Source organism: Mastigoproctus giganteus, chromosome 2, assembly GCF_048544385.1.
Source record: "Mastigoproctus giganteus isolate SK-2022 chromosome 2, ASM4854438v1, whole genome shotgun sequence".
Classification (NCBI taxonomy): Eukaryota; Metazoa; Arthropoda; class Arachnida; order Uropygi; family Thelyphonidae; genus Mastigoproctus; species Mastigoproctus giganteus.
The window spans coordinates 172,844,542-172,864,014 of NC_143576.1; the positions used below are offsets into that span (position 1 = coordinate 172,844,542).

A 19,473-nucleotide genomic window follows, 5' to 3' on the forward strand; every position below is an offset into this window, starting at 1 on the left:
AAGGTATCCATCGCCACCTTTGTGAACATGGGACCTTTACACCTCGTGCTGCCGACAGAGGATGACCAAGATCTACGACTCCTGAAGTAGAGGAGGAGATTTTGGATGTTATGCATGCCATTCCTGGAATCAGCACACGCAAAATAGCAATGCAACTGGCTGTTCAACATTAGACTATTTGGAGAGTGTTGCGAGAACACCAACTGTATCCTTACCATCTGCAATGGGTACAGGCCTTGTCACCAGCAGATTATCCTGCCCGAGGAATGTTCAGCCAGTGGTTCTTGCAGCAGTGGTACAACTCCTCACTTTCCTACCTTAGTGATATTTACAGATTAAGCACAGTTCACACGAGACTGGATCCAAAACTTTCACAATCAGCACGTATGGGCTGAGGAAAACCCACATGCAATTCTTCCATCACATCACCAACAGCGGTTCAGCCTCAACAACTGGGTGGGTGTTTTTGGTGATAAGTTATTTGGGCCCCATGTACTTCCAAAAAAACTCACAGGGCAGGTGTACAGAAACTTTATGGGAAACAACATGCCTGATTTCTTGGACGATGCGCCACTGGTCATTCGTCAACAAGCACACTTCATGCATGATGATGCTCCCGCACATTTCAGCCACCTAGCCCGTAATTACCTGAATCAAAGGTTTCCTGGCCGGTGGATAGGTAGAAGTGGACCAACTGCCTGGCCTCCACGCTCAACTGATTTAAACCCACTAGATTTCTTCATGTGGGGTCATTTAAAGTCATTGGTGTATTCGACTCCGGTAGCTGATGTGGAAACTCTCTGCAATCGAATTGTGGCAGGTTGTGAGACAATACGAAACGTGCCAGGAATTGGCATCATCTTCGTGAGTCACATGAGATGTCGATGTGAGGCCTGTATTCAGGCAGAAGGTGGACATTTTGAACAATTACTATAAGGTGGTGTGAACAGTTCAGTGTCATAGACAGACCTTAAAAACTCAGGAACCAAGCATTTCCGGAACTATGTTGATATAAAATATTTTTATTGTCTACATATGAGGAATTCATTCCTGAAGTTATGCCGTGTATTTTTGAGACACCCTGTATATGCTGAATATGTATGCATTTTTTTGTTATAGAACATGTCTTCTGAGTTGTGTTGAACATGCAGGCATGTTGTTCAGAAATATGTTTCCCAATTTCAAAAAAAAAAAAAAAAAAGAAAAAGAAAAAAAAAAGCAGTTGACATTGTTAGTGAAATTTCTTAGGCAGAGAAGGAAGAGGTTGTGATTGCTCTGAAAAATGGCCATTCTTGATTGGTACAGATGGCACTAATCAAGTGATTCCAAGCTATATTCTATTGTGGTACCTTTCCTAATATAAAAAAGAAAATTTTTTTTTTTTCAAATTGAAAGCTGTCTGCTTTCAGTGCCAGCATCAGTAGTGACTGTGGGGTACAACATTAGGCATCTTCCTGAAAGTGTAGTATTCCTTCAAACAACTGTCTTTCACTTAAGTGTTGATAATGCACCTGTTATGATAAACCTAAAAACTGAATTAGTAATGTTATTAAAAGAGGAGATTGAGCACTTGGTGTTAATAGATTTCAAATGTCTGGTGAAAGCAATCCTAAACAGCAAAGCAAGCTGATAATTCTTGGCATGTTATCCTTACTCATGACTATCTTTTAAATATTATGTCAGCAGTTGAAATTCCAAACAGCTGTTTAATCCAGTATATCTCACATCCATATATCAAGGTCATTACTGTTAGTCACATTGAAGAATGCTATGTGCACATTTATTATACCAACAGTTGTTAAATCTTCATTTTTGGAAGTTTATTACCATAGCAGATTGAATAGAAGGATGATTTTGATTTAGTTAAAGCCATTTCCATTTCCAGTCTCACGGGGTGTCTAAAACAAAAAAAAAAAAAAAAAAAAAAAAAAGACTATATGAGGCACAAGTTCTCATTGAAAAAATGTTTTTATATACATTGAGGTAGAAGAAATTTCATCAATTTGCAGTGCACCATTTTCAGTTTTGAATTTTTTTGTGGACAACTTTTCATTTTTTCTTGGTGTTAAAAATAGATGTTTTGTGGTATCAATTTTAGTGTGAGAATCTGCCAAATACTATTATAAAAGAAGAACAGATTGATGTCCAGTGGTTCATGTTGTTTGGGGAACTGATAAGTGCATGAGTAAGCTTGAAATATAACAAATTATCCCAAGTCACAATTGGAATAATAATGGTTCCTCATAGCAGTGTTGAATGTAAGAGAATATTCAGCCAGGTTACAAAGAACAATAAGTGAATTCAGAGCACTTTTTGGTGAAGTTGTGGAAATGCTCCTGACAGCCAAATCTTGACAGCAGGGCCATTGTTATGAACAAAACTTTGACTTAACCTTTCTGAAGAGGCAGAAGTCTGCAACAGTGTCTTTCTTGAAGTAATAAAAATCAGTTCATGTGTAATAGAATATTCAAACTGGAAAATGTTAGGTAAACTAATGTGTAAAAGCATACTATACTGGTGAACAATCCTATCTCTGCTTTAATCATATATTTTATTTGTATAATTGTATAATAAATTGTATATTTTTCAAGTGAAATTTAAGTTCTAATGCAATGTGGTCTTTCAAATTTTTTTCAAAAAATCTCCTGTTTTCCCCTTCCTTCCTGTTCAATATCTTTTTTTTGAAAATCAAAATTTGGGCATCTATGCATCTGGAGGGAGTGTTTATGCTTATAAGAAACTGCAGATATCTCTAAATAGGCCTACAAGGCTGGGACAATTCATATTGAACAATTAGACTTTACACCAGCCGGTATTCAAATAAACAAATTCCAATCCTGCAACTAAAACACTTTATTTACAATAAAATAAAATATGAGCGTATGAAATGAAATGAAATATATAGTAGTCTAAAACTGATGTGATTTAATTTACAATAAAATACAAAAATATAAAATATGATGATAAAAACAATTAATAAAATACTGTAACAACTGTAGCTTTTGGGGATAGCGATCCCCTTTCTCAACAGCATATTTCTGCTGGGTGGCACATCCTTAAATAGCAGATCCACAGCCCTCGTCACATGGTTCCTCGGGAGTAAGGCCGGAATTTCCCATTTGTGCACCGGAACCGGAAATGGCTCGGGAACGCGCTAGCTGAAACCGTTCATCTCGCCCAAGAACCACAGTTTCCAAGAGGGGATGTAAACGTACACCCTTGTCTCTATTAATGGAATTGCTAGCTGCCCCAATACGTAAACTCTCAAGCCATTTACGGTCCCAGAACCCCTGTGCATGATCCGTGATGACAACATCCTCCGGGGAGATTTGATGTTGCTTCTCCCAAAAATGTTCTGCCACGGCAGACTTCCCATAATTTACGGACTTTATTGCACTCATATGCTCCCCCAGACGGTCTTTCAGTCGTCGCCCCGTCTCACCTACATAACACACCCCACAATCCGGGCATTTAATCTCGTATACCACCCCACTGTTGGCTTCTTTCGTTATGGGATCTTTGACACAAGATATCACTGTGTGCAACCTTCGTCCCGGGAGTTGCACACAGCGTATCTGGCATCCCCGAATTACTCGTGCAATGTGGTCTGAAAGGCCCGGATAGTAGGGAATGTATGCAGTGCTCACAGGGGCGAACGGCTCAGTACGGGTGGACTCCGCTCCTTTAATAATTCTGTCCAACACCCTCTGGGGGTAGCCGCATTTCTTGAGGTCTGCCGTGACACGAATAATTTCATTATCTCTGTCCTCGGAGGTGCTACAGTGGGACAACTACTAAAGCCTTGACAACACTATCCTTGTGCTGGCTGGCTTGTGCCGAGGTATAATGAGTATATTGACCTCGGCACATGGGCTTTCTAAACACCTTGGTCTTGAGCCTACAACCATCCCTAATAACCAACACATCAAGGAATGGTAGGGTTCCCTCTGCTTCCACCTCCTAGAAACTGCAGATGTCAATTTCTCATAAAATTTTATAGTAAATATAAAATATAATAGGTGTGTGTGTGCGTACGTAATATAAAATATTATATACTCTGAGTGATCATTGAATTATGACCACTTACCTAATACTGCGTTGTGCCACCATTCACATGGATAACAGCCACTGTTCACCTAGGCACATTCACTCTACTAAAAGTCTGAAGATATCTATAGGGATCTGCAGCCATGCTGCCTGCAAGGCTTTCCACAGTATGGGAATAGTTGTAGTTGTGTGTCCATATGCCTCACTTCCGTTCCAAAACATCCCACAGCTGTTCAATTGGATTGTGGTCAGGTGAATTTGGAGGCCAATCAAGATGGGTGATATCTTCACTTTCTTCCTCAAACCACTTGTGCACAGTGCGGTCCCAGTGAATGGTGGATCATCGCCTTCTGGAAAGATCTTCCCAGATAGATCTTAGATCTACCAAGCTGTTGAGCAGATTTAGAAGAGCCTACCTCAATGCATATTAACAAACAACTGGACTTAAATTGGTAAACATGGCTATCTTGTCCTTTCATATGTTTTTACAGCAGGATTGCAAAAACATGTGAAACTGTGTGGATAATGCAATGGTCTTAATTCTCACAGAAGAACAAACCTTTCTAATGAGTTGGCTTACTATTTCACTATTTTCAGCAGATAACTGTAGCCATTTTACTACTTTAAAAACTGTGATTTCATATACCACATGACAGCTTACACCAAACAACTTCTTTACAACTGTTGTCTGCACATTTTCACTAGAGACCACCTGCTATCTGATGATAGCAGCCTCAGCTTTTGAATAACTGGCTAATTAGTTTATTCAAAAGCCATCTATTTATTTTTGGACTAAATATTCTAAATCATGTCTAAGAAATCCAGGATAGCAGATTATTATTATTTTTTTGAAGAGGGATTATAGTTATAGAGCAAAAACCAACAGTAACTACATAATCTCTACTTGGGTTATAGTTACTGTTGTAGTTATAATGTAAAATGAGTTTTTTTTAATTTAAAAATTTTAATTCTATTTAACTTACTACTGATATATTTAACTCATTTTTCAGATGCAGAACAGCTCCAGTTGCAAGTATGCTTATGGTTGTTTCGAAGTTGAAACACATACACACTTGAATGGCCGATCTTGACTTGTCCAAGAGGGATATCCACAAACATGAAACAAAAATGAAAGAATTTTGATTTCTATTCTCATATGTCTGAGTGTTTAGTCCATTGGTTAAAATTTGCTATTTTGAGGAGGGGGATTAGATACCTACCAACCATTCAAATATATATATGGCTGTATGTATATCAGTTCCTGCTGTAATAATGGCAAACATGTTTGATTCTCTTTGCAGCCAGAGCTACTTCACATCCAAAAGCCATTACTTTCTCAGTGCTTTTCTGACTATAACAGAATCATTAAATTAAAAACAAAAACACAAGAAAACTGGTTAGCTTATCTTCTCACAAATAACTTGAAGTCCTTCCATTTTTGCTCATTATTTCTTTGAAACTCACAGTTACAATGTTTATTGTGAATATGAAATTTTCCTATTAAAATGTTTCTGATTAATTCTTTACTTGCTCACCAAAGCTCTTGTTTTGTTATATTTGTGCTTGTTATAATTAGGTTAAGCCATATATTAAGATGAATTTTAATTAAGTTAAGCCATATATTAAGATCAACAAATACATGTTCCTTCCAAATATAGTGCAAGTCCACTTCAGTATAGTTGAATGATTTATAGGGGATTAACTATGATACAAAGAGTTAACTAAGTTCTCTTTGTTCTTAAAATGATTTTTATTAACAGTGAGTGAAACATTTTGTGCTTGTTTTATTTATCTAATGCTTATTTTAGAAATTCTTTTTCTTCCTAGATCTTTGTACCTCTTTTGTATAGTTTGCTTCAAGTGATGAGACAGTGCTCCCTAGAGTCAGATTCATTTAAACAACCTTTACAAGCCTTAGCAGAACTCTGTGAGATAAGATGTGGATCTGGTGGCAATGTGAGACCCATATGCACTTTGGTAGGTAGTTATTTTTTGTGATAAACTGTTGGTATGTAATTATTTTTTGTGATAAACTGTTTGCAATTATTTGGTTTGTGAGAGAAAACCATTGTGTGTAGTTTTTATCATATTCTTTTTGAAACATGAGATTTTGTACAAAGTTTCTGAATCTGAGTTTTTTTATTTATGTATTTTATTTTTTTGTTAGTTAGTTCAGGAGAAGTTGTGGTTACCTGAAGCTATTTCCCCAGCTGGGGGTCGTGAAATTACAAAACTTTCTTTCTTGGGGCCTTTTTTAAACCTCTCTGTATTTGCTGAGGATAATGTAAGTCTTAATAATATGCAATGTAATATTATGATACTTCTGTTTACTATTTTGAGCAGGAGTTTTTACAGATTTCAAATTTTTGAAAAATAGTAAATAAATTTATTTTAATGTTAATTACATTTGTTCCTCAATTATTCTAGTTCACTTATGAGAATTGTATTTAACATTAATGATATCATATGTATTTCATTAAGTGAATTCTTCAGAATTTAAAAAAAAATCTTCAGCAATATAATTATATAGATTTGACTGCTATGGTTATGATCCTATACATACTTATATTTATTATAAAATTGTGCATGTTATCTCCAATAACATTCACAGTTTTACAATTACAAAGTAATAGTTTTACTAAACTATTAATGAACTAACTTCTATTTTTATTACATTTCTTAATTTTGTTGCTGTGTTTGTTTATTCTCATTGTCTTCAAATCTGCATTTTATTAGAGATTTTATAAAGTAATATAAAATTTAAAAGGTAATAATTTTGACATGTAAGTTATGTTTTCTAACCTGTTTCAGTCCTGTGCTTGACCAATATTTTAATTACAGCAACAGTGGTGTCTTGTAACACTGTCATATGAAATGCAGGGCTCAGCTGGACAGGTATTTCGAACGAACAGAGGGGTGAAGTGGAAGTGGTTATTTTTTATTTATTTATTTATTTGTTTTTTTTTTTTTTTTTTTTGGCTGATGCTGCATAAGCTTGCTTTCTTGCATCAAATGCCTCTGCTAATGCTAATGCAGGTATCTAATGACATTGAATAACTGGGCAGATTGAACAGGGAAGGCAAATTAATACAGGGAATGCCTTTCAAGCAGTACATTCATTAATCATGAAGTCCAAGGGGACTGTTATGTCTATTGCAATTTAAATTTTTCTTATCTGGTACAGAATATCTGTACAAGATAAGAAAATGAGTTATAAAGAGGTGTTTTTTTTTTTTTTTTTGTCAGATGTTCTTATTAACACCATGCTGAATTTTCGCAATTCTTATTTAAAATGTAATGACCCTTTTAGCTTCATTGTAGTAGATATTGGTGAATAGATGATTAACATGTTAATTTAGTTAATGTGAGGAAGATAACAATGCATAGAGAAATGCAATTACGAAATAACATTGCTAAGTTTTGTTTTTACTATTATTATCAATTATACAGTTCATTGTATGCAATATAGTATCAGTGTAAATACACCATAGTTAACCCATAAACTTGAACTATGTATGTAGCGTAGAAGGCATCTTTTAATTGTATCTCGCAATATGAGATACAATTAAAACAATGCCTTCTACGCTACATACGTAGTTCAAGTTTATGGGTTAACTATGGTGTATTTACACCGATACTATATAGTTAATTATCAAAACCCATAAGGATTATGCCTTGTGCATTTCGTTTTCAAAATTGTATACAATGTACATTAAAATAAGTGATATGTTTTATTATGTATAATTATACATACCTGCTGAAGAGAGAATATCCATATTTTGGGATATTGTTTGCTGTGTAACCATTACCAATCCTAATTAATTTGCTCGTAATTCATGAAAAAAGGTGACTTTTTAAATGCTGTCACCTATACGGAATGTTGGTTTGATTCACACACATATGCACGCATAATTTTCAGTTTGAATGTGGAGGTATATAATAAAATTTTTATATCTTCTGTGCTTTAAATTGGCTTAGCAAAAATGTTGGAAATGAGGGGAAAGCCCCTGAAGCTGCTTTTCATTAATCTGCAAATAGTGGCTAATTTATGCATACAAAAAATAATTTAATTCATGCAAATAAGGTAAAATTTTACACTTGTAACCAAGTGTACAGAAAATGTGCAGTGTCACACCTGCACATTTTCTGTTTCTCTTCATTCTCAGCCTATTAAAAACAGCATAATTTTCTCAGATTTTTTAAGTGCACTTCAAGCTCTAAAGAAACACCATGAACATCACCTCATCAGGTAAAATTTTACACTTGTAACCAAGTGTACAGAAAATGTGCAGTGTCACACCTGCACATTTTCTGTTTCTCTTCATTCTCAGCCTATTAAAAACAGCATAATTTTCTCAGATTTTTTAAGTGCACTTCAAGCTCTAAAGAAACACCATGAACATCACCTACCCTGTCGTAAAAGAATAATCACCTCTTTACATACCTTATCTGAACTGGGAAAGGACATACACTTCAGCTGGGTTCCGGGATATATGGTAATTCCAGGAAATGAACTAGCCGACAATGCTGCAAAATTGGCTAACTTACTACCTAATGACAAGTGGAAAGTTTCACATTAAGACTATAGACCAGTAATCCAGAAAAAATGCTTGTACCAGTGGCAGTAACATGGCAAAATCAAATTAACAATAAGCTTTGAAGTATCAAACCAAATCTTGAGCAATGGCCTTCAAGCTTCAGTTCAATTTGACAACAGGAGGTAATATTAGCTTGTCTGCTAATAGGTCACACTAATATTACTCATGGTTATCTTTTAAGAAGGGAGATTCCCCCTCAGTGTCATCATGCAACACTGCTTTCAGTGAAACATATCCTTGTGGGATGCAATAGAATGCCAGAATCTCTTCACCCCAGCCATAACAGAAGACCCCTCTAACACTTACTTCACTTTTGGGTAATATGTACAGTGCACTATGGCCATAGATGCAGATGTGCCTAAAAAATCCCCAAACAAACAAACAAACATTCTCAGTCATTTACGTGAGTCAAACTGGTCAACAAAGCCCTGTGGCTTGGAAATTACAGCCAGCTTATGTGGCTGTAATTTCCAAGAGCTATCTGTACTAAGTTACGGATTACAAATATTAAACAGTAAATAGTATACAAAATATGGATATGTTTTTAGGTATGTATAATTATGTACAATAAATAGCAGTATTGTTTTAATATTGTGGCTCATATACTTTTGAGCTGCATGACTATGGCAATAACAACAAAACTCAGTGTTCTTTGTTATTACATGTGAGAAATTGAGAACTATTTTCCTCATGATCATATATATATGCAGTAACTTAAAGGATGATGTGTAGCATTTTGTATTTTTAATAGTCAGTTTATCGTGATTTCATTGGTTTGAACAAAATGGATCTTGTATGCCCATAGTGCATCTTTGAGGTATGTGAATTCCCTTTGATTCTGCATGCAGTATTTGGAACAGGAGATAGAAATGTAAAATTTAATGCTGACATGTGTACTGCAGAGTAAAAAAGATTTTGTATATGGTTCTATTCAATTTTATTATCAGGATGTTTATAGTTGTTTCAGTAGTATTTTTGAATTACAAGCTGTTCATGGGTTGCAGGGCCCAATTCAGATTTTTAATTTCATTGAACTATAATGCATATAAAAAAACTGTATATTGCTAATTGGGGAATAGTAGTGACTTTAAAATCACAATAATCTGATATCAAATTAATGAGGATATACTGTAGTCACAGAAGTCATGAATGCATTTTACTGTTAACAAAATATAGTTCAAGGAGGATGCAGAGATGGATGAACAAGCTGGCCAATTTAAATGAGCAGAAAGAAGTGGTATGGGAGTTAGAGTGACAAACAAATACTGAAGCCACCAACAGTTTTAAATTGATCTATATTAATACCATATTTCTCCATGGCAGCTTAGTTCAGGAGAATCTGATCTCAATCGTAAGGAGTAGGATTTTTCAGCTTGCACAACATAGATCACTCTTAACATATGCTTCTTCAGACGTAATATACATATATTACGTTGTTTTGTTAACCCCTGGCAACAGCATGCCGTGACGGGACTAATTGTATGTCTATCATTGCTGCAATTAAAGATTCTATTCTATTCTATTCTATATGTAGATATTGGTGATGGACTCAGGTGTTCTTAAACTAATTTGAATATGAATTTTCTTGTACCACAGAGAAGATTAGATTAGCAAAGGCTGATTATGAGAAATGCCTAGCAGCCAAAAGAGCAAAGAATGGGGAACATGGAGTTTTTCACATGTGAAAAACTCCATGTTTATATTTACATGGAGCTTTTTTTACCTTATTGAATACAAAGAAGGAATCGGATTAGACCCTTACATAATGGGCACAGACAACCCACTTTACATTGCTGTTGAATCAAATAGATACTTTATATTAATCTTTATAGATGAAAGACCCTTCACAGCGAGGAGAAATTATATGAGTGAAGCATTATGAAATTAGTGATATTGAAGTTTCGGAAGATAGATTACTAGAAAATGTTTTGAGCCTAAAGGTGGGCAAAGTCCCTAGAGTTGATGGCTTATACTTAGTAACTTTGAAGGAGTTGGTCTGAATGGTTCAATATGTATGCATTGAGCCATTAAGATCAATTATGAAGGTGTCATTGGACTTTTGGGGCGAAGGAGGTTTTTTTTTTTTTTTTTTTGTTCCTGTGGAGTACACAGGATATTATCAACATATTACCAGTTGTAAGGGGTGGTTCTGATAATGAAATGAATAAGTACAGACTTGTTAGTCTGACTTTAGTGGTAGGAGAAACCATGGAGGTAATGCAGTGTAGGGGCATCTAAATAGAAATGCTTTTCCAAAGGAAACACAGCACAATTTCATAAAGGGGAAATCTTATTTAATCTAGCCAGCTATTTTGAAAGAGTCACTCATGAGTTGGATGTAGCAAATAATTTTAACATTGTTCATTTGGACTTTAGCAAAGTATTTGACTGTCCTGCACGAGAGGTTAATGTATAAGCTGGAACATGTAGGTGCAGAGTAGCCTAGTGCAGGCGAAGTTTTTTACAGCTCCTGGAATAGAGAAGTTTTTTCTGTTTTATTAGCTTAAATTGGCATATTAATTATTTTCTAGAGTAGCTTTATATTCCTAGTTACGATACTTAGTTTAAAGTTTAACTTAGATAGAGATTACTTAGTACCAGTAAGGGTATCAAATCCACGTGTTACAAGTTGCAGCTCCGCTGAACGAGAAGTTTTTTAGCCATATTTAGCTGCTTTACTGACCAATTGTTATATCAAATTATTTTCTATAAGTAGCTTATAGACCTAGTTAGGATCCTTAGTTTATTCTGAATTGAGACAGCGAGATTTGGAAGTTAATTAATACTTAAGTGTCCTTAGAGTTACCATTCGTAACTTGCCGCCATTGTTATACGATATAACGTTATATCCCAAACTAGATATTGTAAGTTTAGTATAGTATATAATATTGTCAATCAATCAGTAAAATCTATTAATCTTGTTAAACTTCACTTCAATTAAATTGTACTTTTTAACTAAATACATATAATGACTTAGATTACAAACGTAACATAATTAATTAATACATAATTTGATACGGAAGTTATATAAATAGAACTCATAGATAATACTCGATACTGAAAAATATATATAGCATTATAAATGTGTTGGGATACAAGTTTAGGGTTATAATTTTGTACTGAAATTGAAATTTTATTAAAATTAAATCGAAATAATGTTTCAGACCAGAGCAGCAAAGCAAAAAGGCTCAAGCTAATGGGAGTGCTGCGACTCAGGGGAGAACTGGGGGGGGGGCAGTTGCCCTCTGAATCACAGCCTTTTAAAATGCACTGCTTGCATGATGTTTGTGGAGCAATCAGGTACGGGACATGATATTGCCATGGGGGATGTCTTTGTGTGTGCGCGTGCTATGTAAGGAGTGTAAGGAAATCAGGCGACAACTCAGCGTTGTTATGGGCCTGTATGAGAGCTTGAAGGACAGGATGGATGCCCTCGAAGCATCTAAATTGAGGGGCCCATCAAGCTCTCAGCTGCTCACATCAATGCCAGAGCTTAAATCACGCAACACAGCAGCAACCTCCAAGGCAGAATGTGCTGGTCCCACAGGAACTAGTAGTTGTTGGTGACTCTATTGTCAGGGAAGTGGGGAACATACTTTGTAAAAAGGATAGGTTGAACAGTACCAGGGTATGTCTGCCAGGGGCAAAGGTTGATGATGTTGTAGAGCGGATATCATCTTTTAAGGGCACAAAAGTTGATATAGTTGTACATGTTGGCACTAATGATACTAAGAGTAGGAGTCTAGCAGAATTACTTAACAAGTACAGTTCACTGTTGAAAAAAAGCCGTGAATTAGGTTTGAATTTGAAAGTGTCGACAATTCTGCCCAGACACGATAGGAGGGAGTATATAATGAGAGCCTTGTTGATCAATTCGGCCCTGGAAAGATTGTGCAAGACTCAAGGGTAGAATTTTTTTCAGCCTGGTCTGTACTTGTTAACAGGAGAGACTGCTTCTACAGGGATGGGATACACTTAAATAGAAAGTGTGCAAAAATATTTGCTGATGCTATCGAGACAGTGTTAGGTGGGTCAGAAAACTGCTAGCTTGGGGGGATACAAGGACTAATAGATTAACAATAACCACTGGCAGAGGTGAAAGTGATTCTTGCACTGCTTCTATTGGAATGAGCAGCAGCCTGGAAAAGAAGGTGCAGGACATTTCAGAGACTGCTGGGAGTCATTGCGGTACAAGTAAACACATGGGTTGTGTTAGGATAGCTAAGAATAGGAACAGGTGCATGTATACTTGCGTGTACACCAATGCTAGGAGTTTGGTAAATAAATTTGATGAATTTGAGGTATTGCTCAAAACATCAAAGGCAGATATTGTTGGGATATCAGAGATGTGGTGTCACACAGATATAAGGAATGCAGAACTGGAATTTGGGGAGTACAATGTGTACAGAAAGGATAGACAGGACAGGATAGGAAGGGAGGAGGGGGTTATGCTATTAGTTAAGAAACACAACAAATCCAAGGAAGTGAAGCCAGTCAACATCGCTGGACAGTGCAGTATCGAGTCAGTTTGGTCTGATATAAGCATTTGGAGATCAAAATTGAGAGTACGAGTGTGTTTTAGGCCAAATGACTCTGATTAGTATAATGAGCAGTTGTGCAGAGAAATACAGTGGGCCAGTAAATCAGAGTGTCTTATAATGGAAGATTTTAATTTCCCAGATATTGACTGGAATTTTTGGGTTGGTCACTCACACACTAGCACGGCTTTTGTGGATTTATGGATGATTGTATTCTACATCAGCATGTTCGGAAGACAACTAGAGGGAGTAATACTCTTGATCTGATTATCAGTAGTGATTCTTCGGGCATTAAGAATCTGCAGATAAATGAACCACTAGGTGGCAGTGATCACAGTGTGCTGAAGTGGGATTTACTTAAAGAGATAACTATCATCAGGGGTAAAGGGAAGGGTTTTTGCTTTCGTAAAGGCGACTACGGTGGTCTGAGACAGTATTTAAATTCTATACGGTGGGACCAACTAATGATGTTACCAACAGCAAATTCAAAATGGGAAGCATTCAAAGAATTAATCTTGGAAACTGCTAGGCTTTACATACCAACTAAGAAATATTGTTCAAGGTTTAGGCCTAAATGGATGTCAGATGAACTAATGAGACATACGGCAGAGAAGAAAAATGCATGGGATACATATAAATTAATGGGTGATATGGAAGTATATGATAGATATAAGCTGGTCTGTAACCAAGTCACAAAGGAGATTAGGCAGGCAAAGGCAGATTATGAGAAATCCTTGGCAAAGGATGCAAAAAAAACAACAACAAAGTGTTCTTTACCTATGTACACTCTAGAAGGAAAGGGATGAATCAGATTGGTCCACTGGATATTGATGGTTCAACTGTTGATGATCCTGCTCAGGTGGCTAACAAACTAAATGAGTATTTTGAATCTACATTCACACTTGAGGATTTATTCAGGAAGGGGAATGCCAGAGGTGAAGTAAACTCTCTGGCAGTGAGCTAGATGATTTTGTAATAACGGAGAGGAAAGTGGCACCTGGAGTGGATAAAAAAGGCACCTGGGGTGCATGGGATCTATCCAGTTATATTAAAGGAGGCAGCAAAGGAAGTAAGAAAACCCTTAGCCATAATTATGAGAGCTTCTTTGGACTCAGGGGAGGTACCCATAGACTGGAGATGTGCAAATGTTACCCCAATTCACAAAGGAGGATCAAAGTCTGACACAAGTAATTATAGACCTTTGAGTTTAACTTCTGTTCCAGGAAAGTTAATGGAGGCACTGGTTAAAGAAGCACTGCAGGATCATCTAGACAAGACTTCAGCTATAAAGCTCGGACACAGCATGGTTTTGTTAAGGGAAAGTCTTGCCTGGCCAATTTGATTGGATACTATGATGGGTCACAAAGGAACTGGATGCAGGGAATAACTCTGATATATATTTGGATCTTAGAAACGCTTTTGATACTGTTGCACATGGAAGACTGCTGAACAAATTGGAGCAGTGTGGCACTGGAGGAATATTGCTGCTATGGATAAAGGGATGGTTGAGGGGGAGAAGACAGAGTGGTAATCAATGGACACTGCTCATCATGGAATCATGTTATTAGTGGAGTCCCTCAGGTTTCAGTGTTGGGTCCATTACTGTTTTCTGTATTTATAAATGATATTGATGATGGTATATCAAGCTTAATGTCCAAGTTTGCAGACAATACAAAGGTTGGCAGGGTTGTTAAAGACACTAATGACAGTATGCTGCTGCAATAGGATCTAGAAAAGTTGAGGAGATGAGCTGAGAGGTGGCAAATAAAGTTTAACATTGACAAATGTAAAGTACTACATGTGGGAAACAGCAACCCCAGAGCTACGTATCAACTCTGTGATCCTACACTGACAGTGGTAGAGAATGAAAAGGACCTGGGGGTAATTGTGCAGGCAGATATGAAGCTCTCTGAGCAGTGCAGATGGGCTGCAAGAGTAGCTCATGGTGTCTTGTCAATGATATACAGGAATTTTTCTAGCAGGGATAAGGAGATGATTATTCCCTTGTATAAGGCAATGGTCAGGCCACACCTTGAGTACTATACAGGTCTGGAGGCCTCATTTCAAGAAGGATGTAGGGCTGCTGGAATGAGTACAGAGTAGGGCAACAAGTTTAGTGAATGGAACAAAGGGTTGCTCTTATGAAGAAAGGCCTAAGTTTTGTAAATTAGTGTCTGGAGACAAGGCACAGGCGAGGTGATCTGATAGAGGTGTATAAAGCCTTGAATGGTTTGAGCATGCTCAGTGCCGATGGGATTCTTCCTCTTGCTCAGAATAATCACCTGAGAGGGCATAAATTCAGATTGAGGAAAGACAGATGTAGGATAGATGTGCAGAAATTTGCCATTAGCCAGCTGGTAGTTGGTTGGTGGAACAGACTTCCATCCCTTGTTGTGGAAGTTGATAGCCTAAATAAATTTAAAGCTTAGCTGGACAGGTATTTCGAACGAACTGAGGGGTGAAGTGGAAGTGGTTTTTTTTTTTTTTTGGCTGATGCTGCATAAGCTTGCTTTCTTGCATCATATGCCTCTACTAATGCTAATTCAAGGGGTATATGTCCTTAGATAGATAGTGAGGTGGTTATGGGACATGTCTGTATGTGTCGTGTTGGATGTGGTACCTGAGATTTCCTTCACTTTCTGCATTATTTTTTTTTATGCAAGCACTGCAGAGCCAATTGCAAGAGGGAAGTCTGTGTTATGTGAGTAGTGTTGGGTTGTGCGATTCTGTTGTTCTGATTATTCTTTTAGTTACCAGGAAGCAGCAATCACTTGAATGCTGTCTGGCACCAGTCCTTGCCATGGAGAAGTGATGGCTGTCTGCACATATTGTATATACAGTCGATTCCTGTTATTTGGGAAACATCGGGACTAGTGCATTTTGGCCCAATTAAGCACCTGCCCCAATTATGTGAAGTTTCACGTAAATAGTTAAAAATACAGTGGACCCCTGCTTTACAATTGGTTCACTATAATCAAATCACATTATGATGGACTCACCATAGTAAAGTACCGTTCACTATACGATGTGTACTAAGCGCCGGTCATTGTGATCATGTTTGTGAATTGAATTTTAATTTTCTTAAACAGCGATTCTAATTAGGGAAAATAGGAGGAATATTATCCACAGGCTATAAAAGTAAAGATATATTAAGCACAAATTTACCCTTTATTACCTTATCAATTGAAAAATTAAATGATAAGTGAAAATCGGAAGAATATATGCGATAATCGGAATAATTAATACGTACTGTAATATGTACCGTTTTAAAATTTAAAACAGTAAAAAGATAAGCAATCAGTAATAAAGAACACAGTACACATATAAATTGCAAGTAACACGATACGCACAAGGGAGAATGGAGTAACAAGTTACAAAGCTTTAAAAACAGGAATGAAGAGAAAATTCTGAAAATTAATTTTTTTATGTAATTGAAGATGTCATGGAAGTGTAAACACATTTCACCCTAATAACGCATAGAATTCCAGCTGTCGGTATTATCGCAAATTCAATAAGATCGAGTTTACTATCCGTTTATGATAGATTGCACTAATAGTTATGACATCCAGAAATCTGACCAAATCATGAGGTACGATCGGAGACAATTGTAGGGTAATATCCAGTGCTGCAGTCTCCTGCCACGATTAAACGGCATGTTGTCCCAATTAAGTGAAGTAAACCCTGGCTATTTTCTCGATTTGGTTCCGTTTAAGATTTGTCCCAAATAAATGGCTGTCCCAATTAACCGGTGGCGCAAATAACCGGCATCCACTGTACTGATGTCAATTATCATCTATGTTTTTTATTTTGTATACATTAACTTCCTTTATATCTTCTTTGTTATACGTTGATTATTGTTTGGGTAAATAAATGTTTTTGTGTGTGTGTGTGCATTTTGTGCTTCTTGAGTGATTGAATTTGCAGTTATGTGAATTTCAATATTTGATTATTTTATTTACATTTGAATCCCACATATGTATATGCAAGAGATACTCTAGGATCTAAGTCCGTATGACCTGTAGGAGATCCCCACATCTCTTAAGCTAGGCTTGTAAGGGTTCAGAACTGGGTCTGAATGAACATTAGGTCAGAACTAGGGGTTCAGATCCAATGTTCATTCCTCACCTTCTGGTGTAATTCTTAGTAGGCATCTACTATATGGCTACTGAAAAAAAAAAAGGATGAGTTACCAGTGTTATATTATGGGAATGAAATTCCAAATTGGAGAAAATAAGTAGAAGGAAGAAGTCAAGATTCATATTGGTTGGAGCATTGCCCCGGTTAGCAAGGTTCCCCCATTGTACATGTCAGGAACCAGGACCTATACTGCTAAATGTGCCGCTTGAATAACCGTCAATATAGGTACTGTCAACGGCAGAGGCTTAAACAGCAAAGAAATGGAATTAGCAGAAATAAGTTGATATGATATAAGAATAATAGGTATACAGAAATGAGGGTGAATATAGGAGAGCTATAACTAAATATTTATAAATTAATTTATTTTGGAAATAAGATCCAGTACAAAGATGGTGTAGCAATAGCTTTTAGAATTACAGTGTTACAGTTTTAGAATACAGTGTTAAATCTTTCGGAAAACCTGTTAGCTTTGGGGAGGATACACTAATACTGTAATAACAAGCATAAGCAGAGGTGGAAGTGATTCTTACATTGCTTCCAAAGGGAACCCATACAGGACTGGCAATTACATGGGCTGTGTAAAATTTACCGAAAACACAAACAGGCACACATTTACTTGCTTATACACTAATGATAGGAGTACAGTAAATAAATTTGATGGAATAAAGTATTTTAGTTAAGTCATCAAATGCTATTTTGAGTGTAACAGAGCTATGGTGTTATTCTGATATCAGGAATGCAGAATTTGAACACGGTGATTATAATGTGTATTTGTTATGATTTTTGGTTAAGAGTAGCAGTTATGCTTTTGGTTAAGAAGTTTAAGAAGTTTTGGTTTAATATCACACAGATGCTAAAACAGTACAACTGGTAGACAGATTACCAGGAAGAGAACTGAGATGAAAGTTATAAAATCAATTTAACACAATAAAATTCAATTTATCACAATTAAAAATCAATTTAATGCAATTAACTTTAATTGCAAAAACGATTTTTTTGCAATTTTTTCGTTAATTGTGTTAAATTGATTTTTAATTATTTTTTTAAATTATTTGTTACTCTAATGTAAGTTTTTCGATTTTTTTCGTTTTAATTTCTGGAGAGTATCATACGGAAGTGTTCTATGTACTATATTGAGGTAAACTCCTCTTATTATTTTACAAATTTTGATATCAACGTAGAACGTATTGAGCATTACAGCGCCGGTTCATATTATCTTATTATTTTAGTAAAGCCATCTTCCAGAACCCACGGACAGTCCCAGAAATAAAACATTTATTAAACATCTTTAATATAAGATCAGAAACGGTATCTACAATTTTAATAATACAGTCAGTTGTGCTATAATGCACATTTTCTCAATGCCAATTTGCTCCTGCACCACAGATATATTGGAGAACAACGGGAGTAAAACACAATTTTCATGTTGGCTCATGCGCGATTTCGTCTGCGAGTAACACCAGGTGAACACAAAACCTGGCACCAAGCTGAACGGCAATACATAAAAGTTTACAAAAATTAAAAAATGTCAAATATCAAATTTGTGAGAGCTATATTTTCCATTTACTGTAGTTGTATTGGTCGAAGACATACAGTTGTCATTCACCGTATTCACAAGATAACAGATGGTATTGTAGGCCGACTCATGTTTTTGGGAGCTCACATTTTTCTGTTTGAACAAAAATTTCATGAGGCGTGATAGCGTGAGCAGAGGAGCACATTTCTGGTGGTCAATATCATAAAACATAAAAACAATTTGCAGTTTCTGGTTTATTGGGCTTTTCAGTTAGTGCAATTTAATTATAAATGGGTAGCAAACTCGATCTTATTGCATTTGCGATAATACCGATAGCTGAAACTCTGTAGATTTTTACTTTATTATGGTGAAATGTTTCCCCTTCCATGAAATCTTCAATCATATAAAAAACAAAATTTCAGAATCTTCTCTTCATTCCTATTTTTTAAGCTTTGTAAACTTGTTACTCTGTATCTCATTTGTGCAATTTGTGTGTACCTTATTCATCGTTATTGGTTGCTTATCTCTTTTAATTTTAAATTTTACAATCTAAAAAAAAAAGAAAGAAAATGTCAGTGAACAGAAATATTAATCAAGCAAACTTCATATCTCGTCAAGGTAAAGTACTATATTTACT

At 36.1% G+C, this 19,473-nt stretch overlaps 1 protein-coding gene across 1 annotated transcript in view; it reads left to right on the forward strand.

Annotated features, from left to right (window-relative positions):
- Positions 1–19,473, forward strand: part of Ube4B (Ubiquitination factor E4B) — a 538,247-nt gene that overhangs the window by 196,084 nt on the left and 322,690 nt on the right. Inside the window, exons 10-11 of the mRNA XM_090389644.1 lie at positions 5,875–6,024; positions 6,215–6,331. Coding sequence (XP_090245770.1) covers positions 5,875–6,024; positions 6,215–6,331 — 267 coding nt within the window. The remainder of the gene's footprint in view (positions 1–5,874; positions 6,025–6,214; positions 6,332–19,473) is intronic.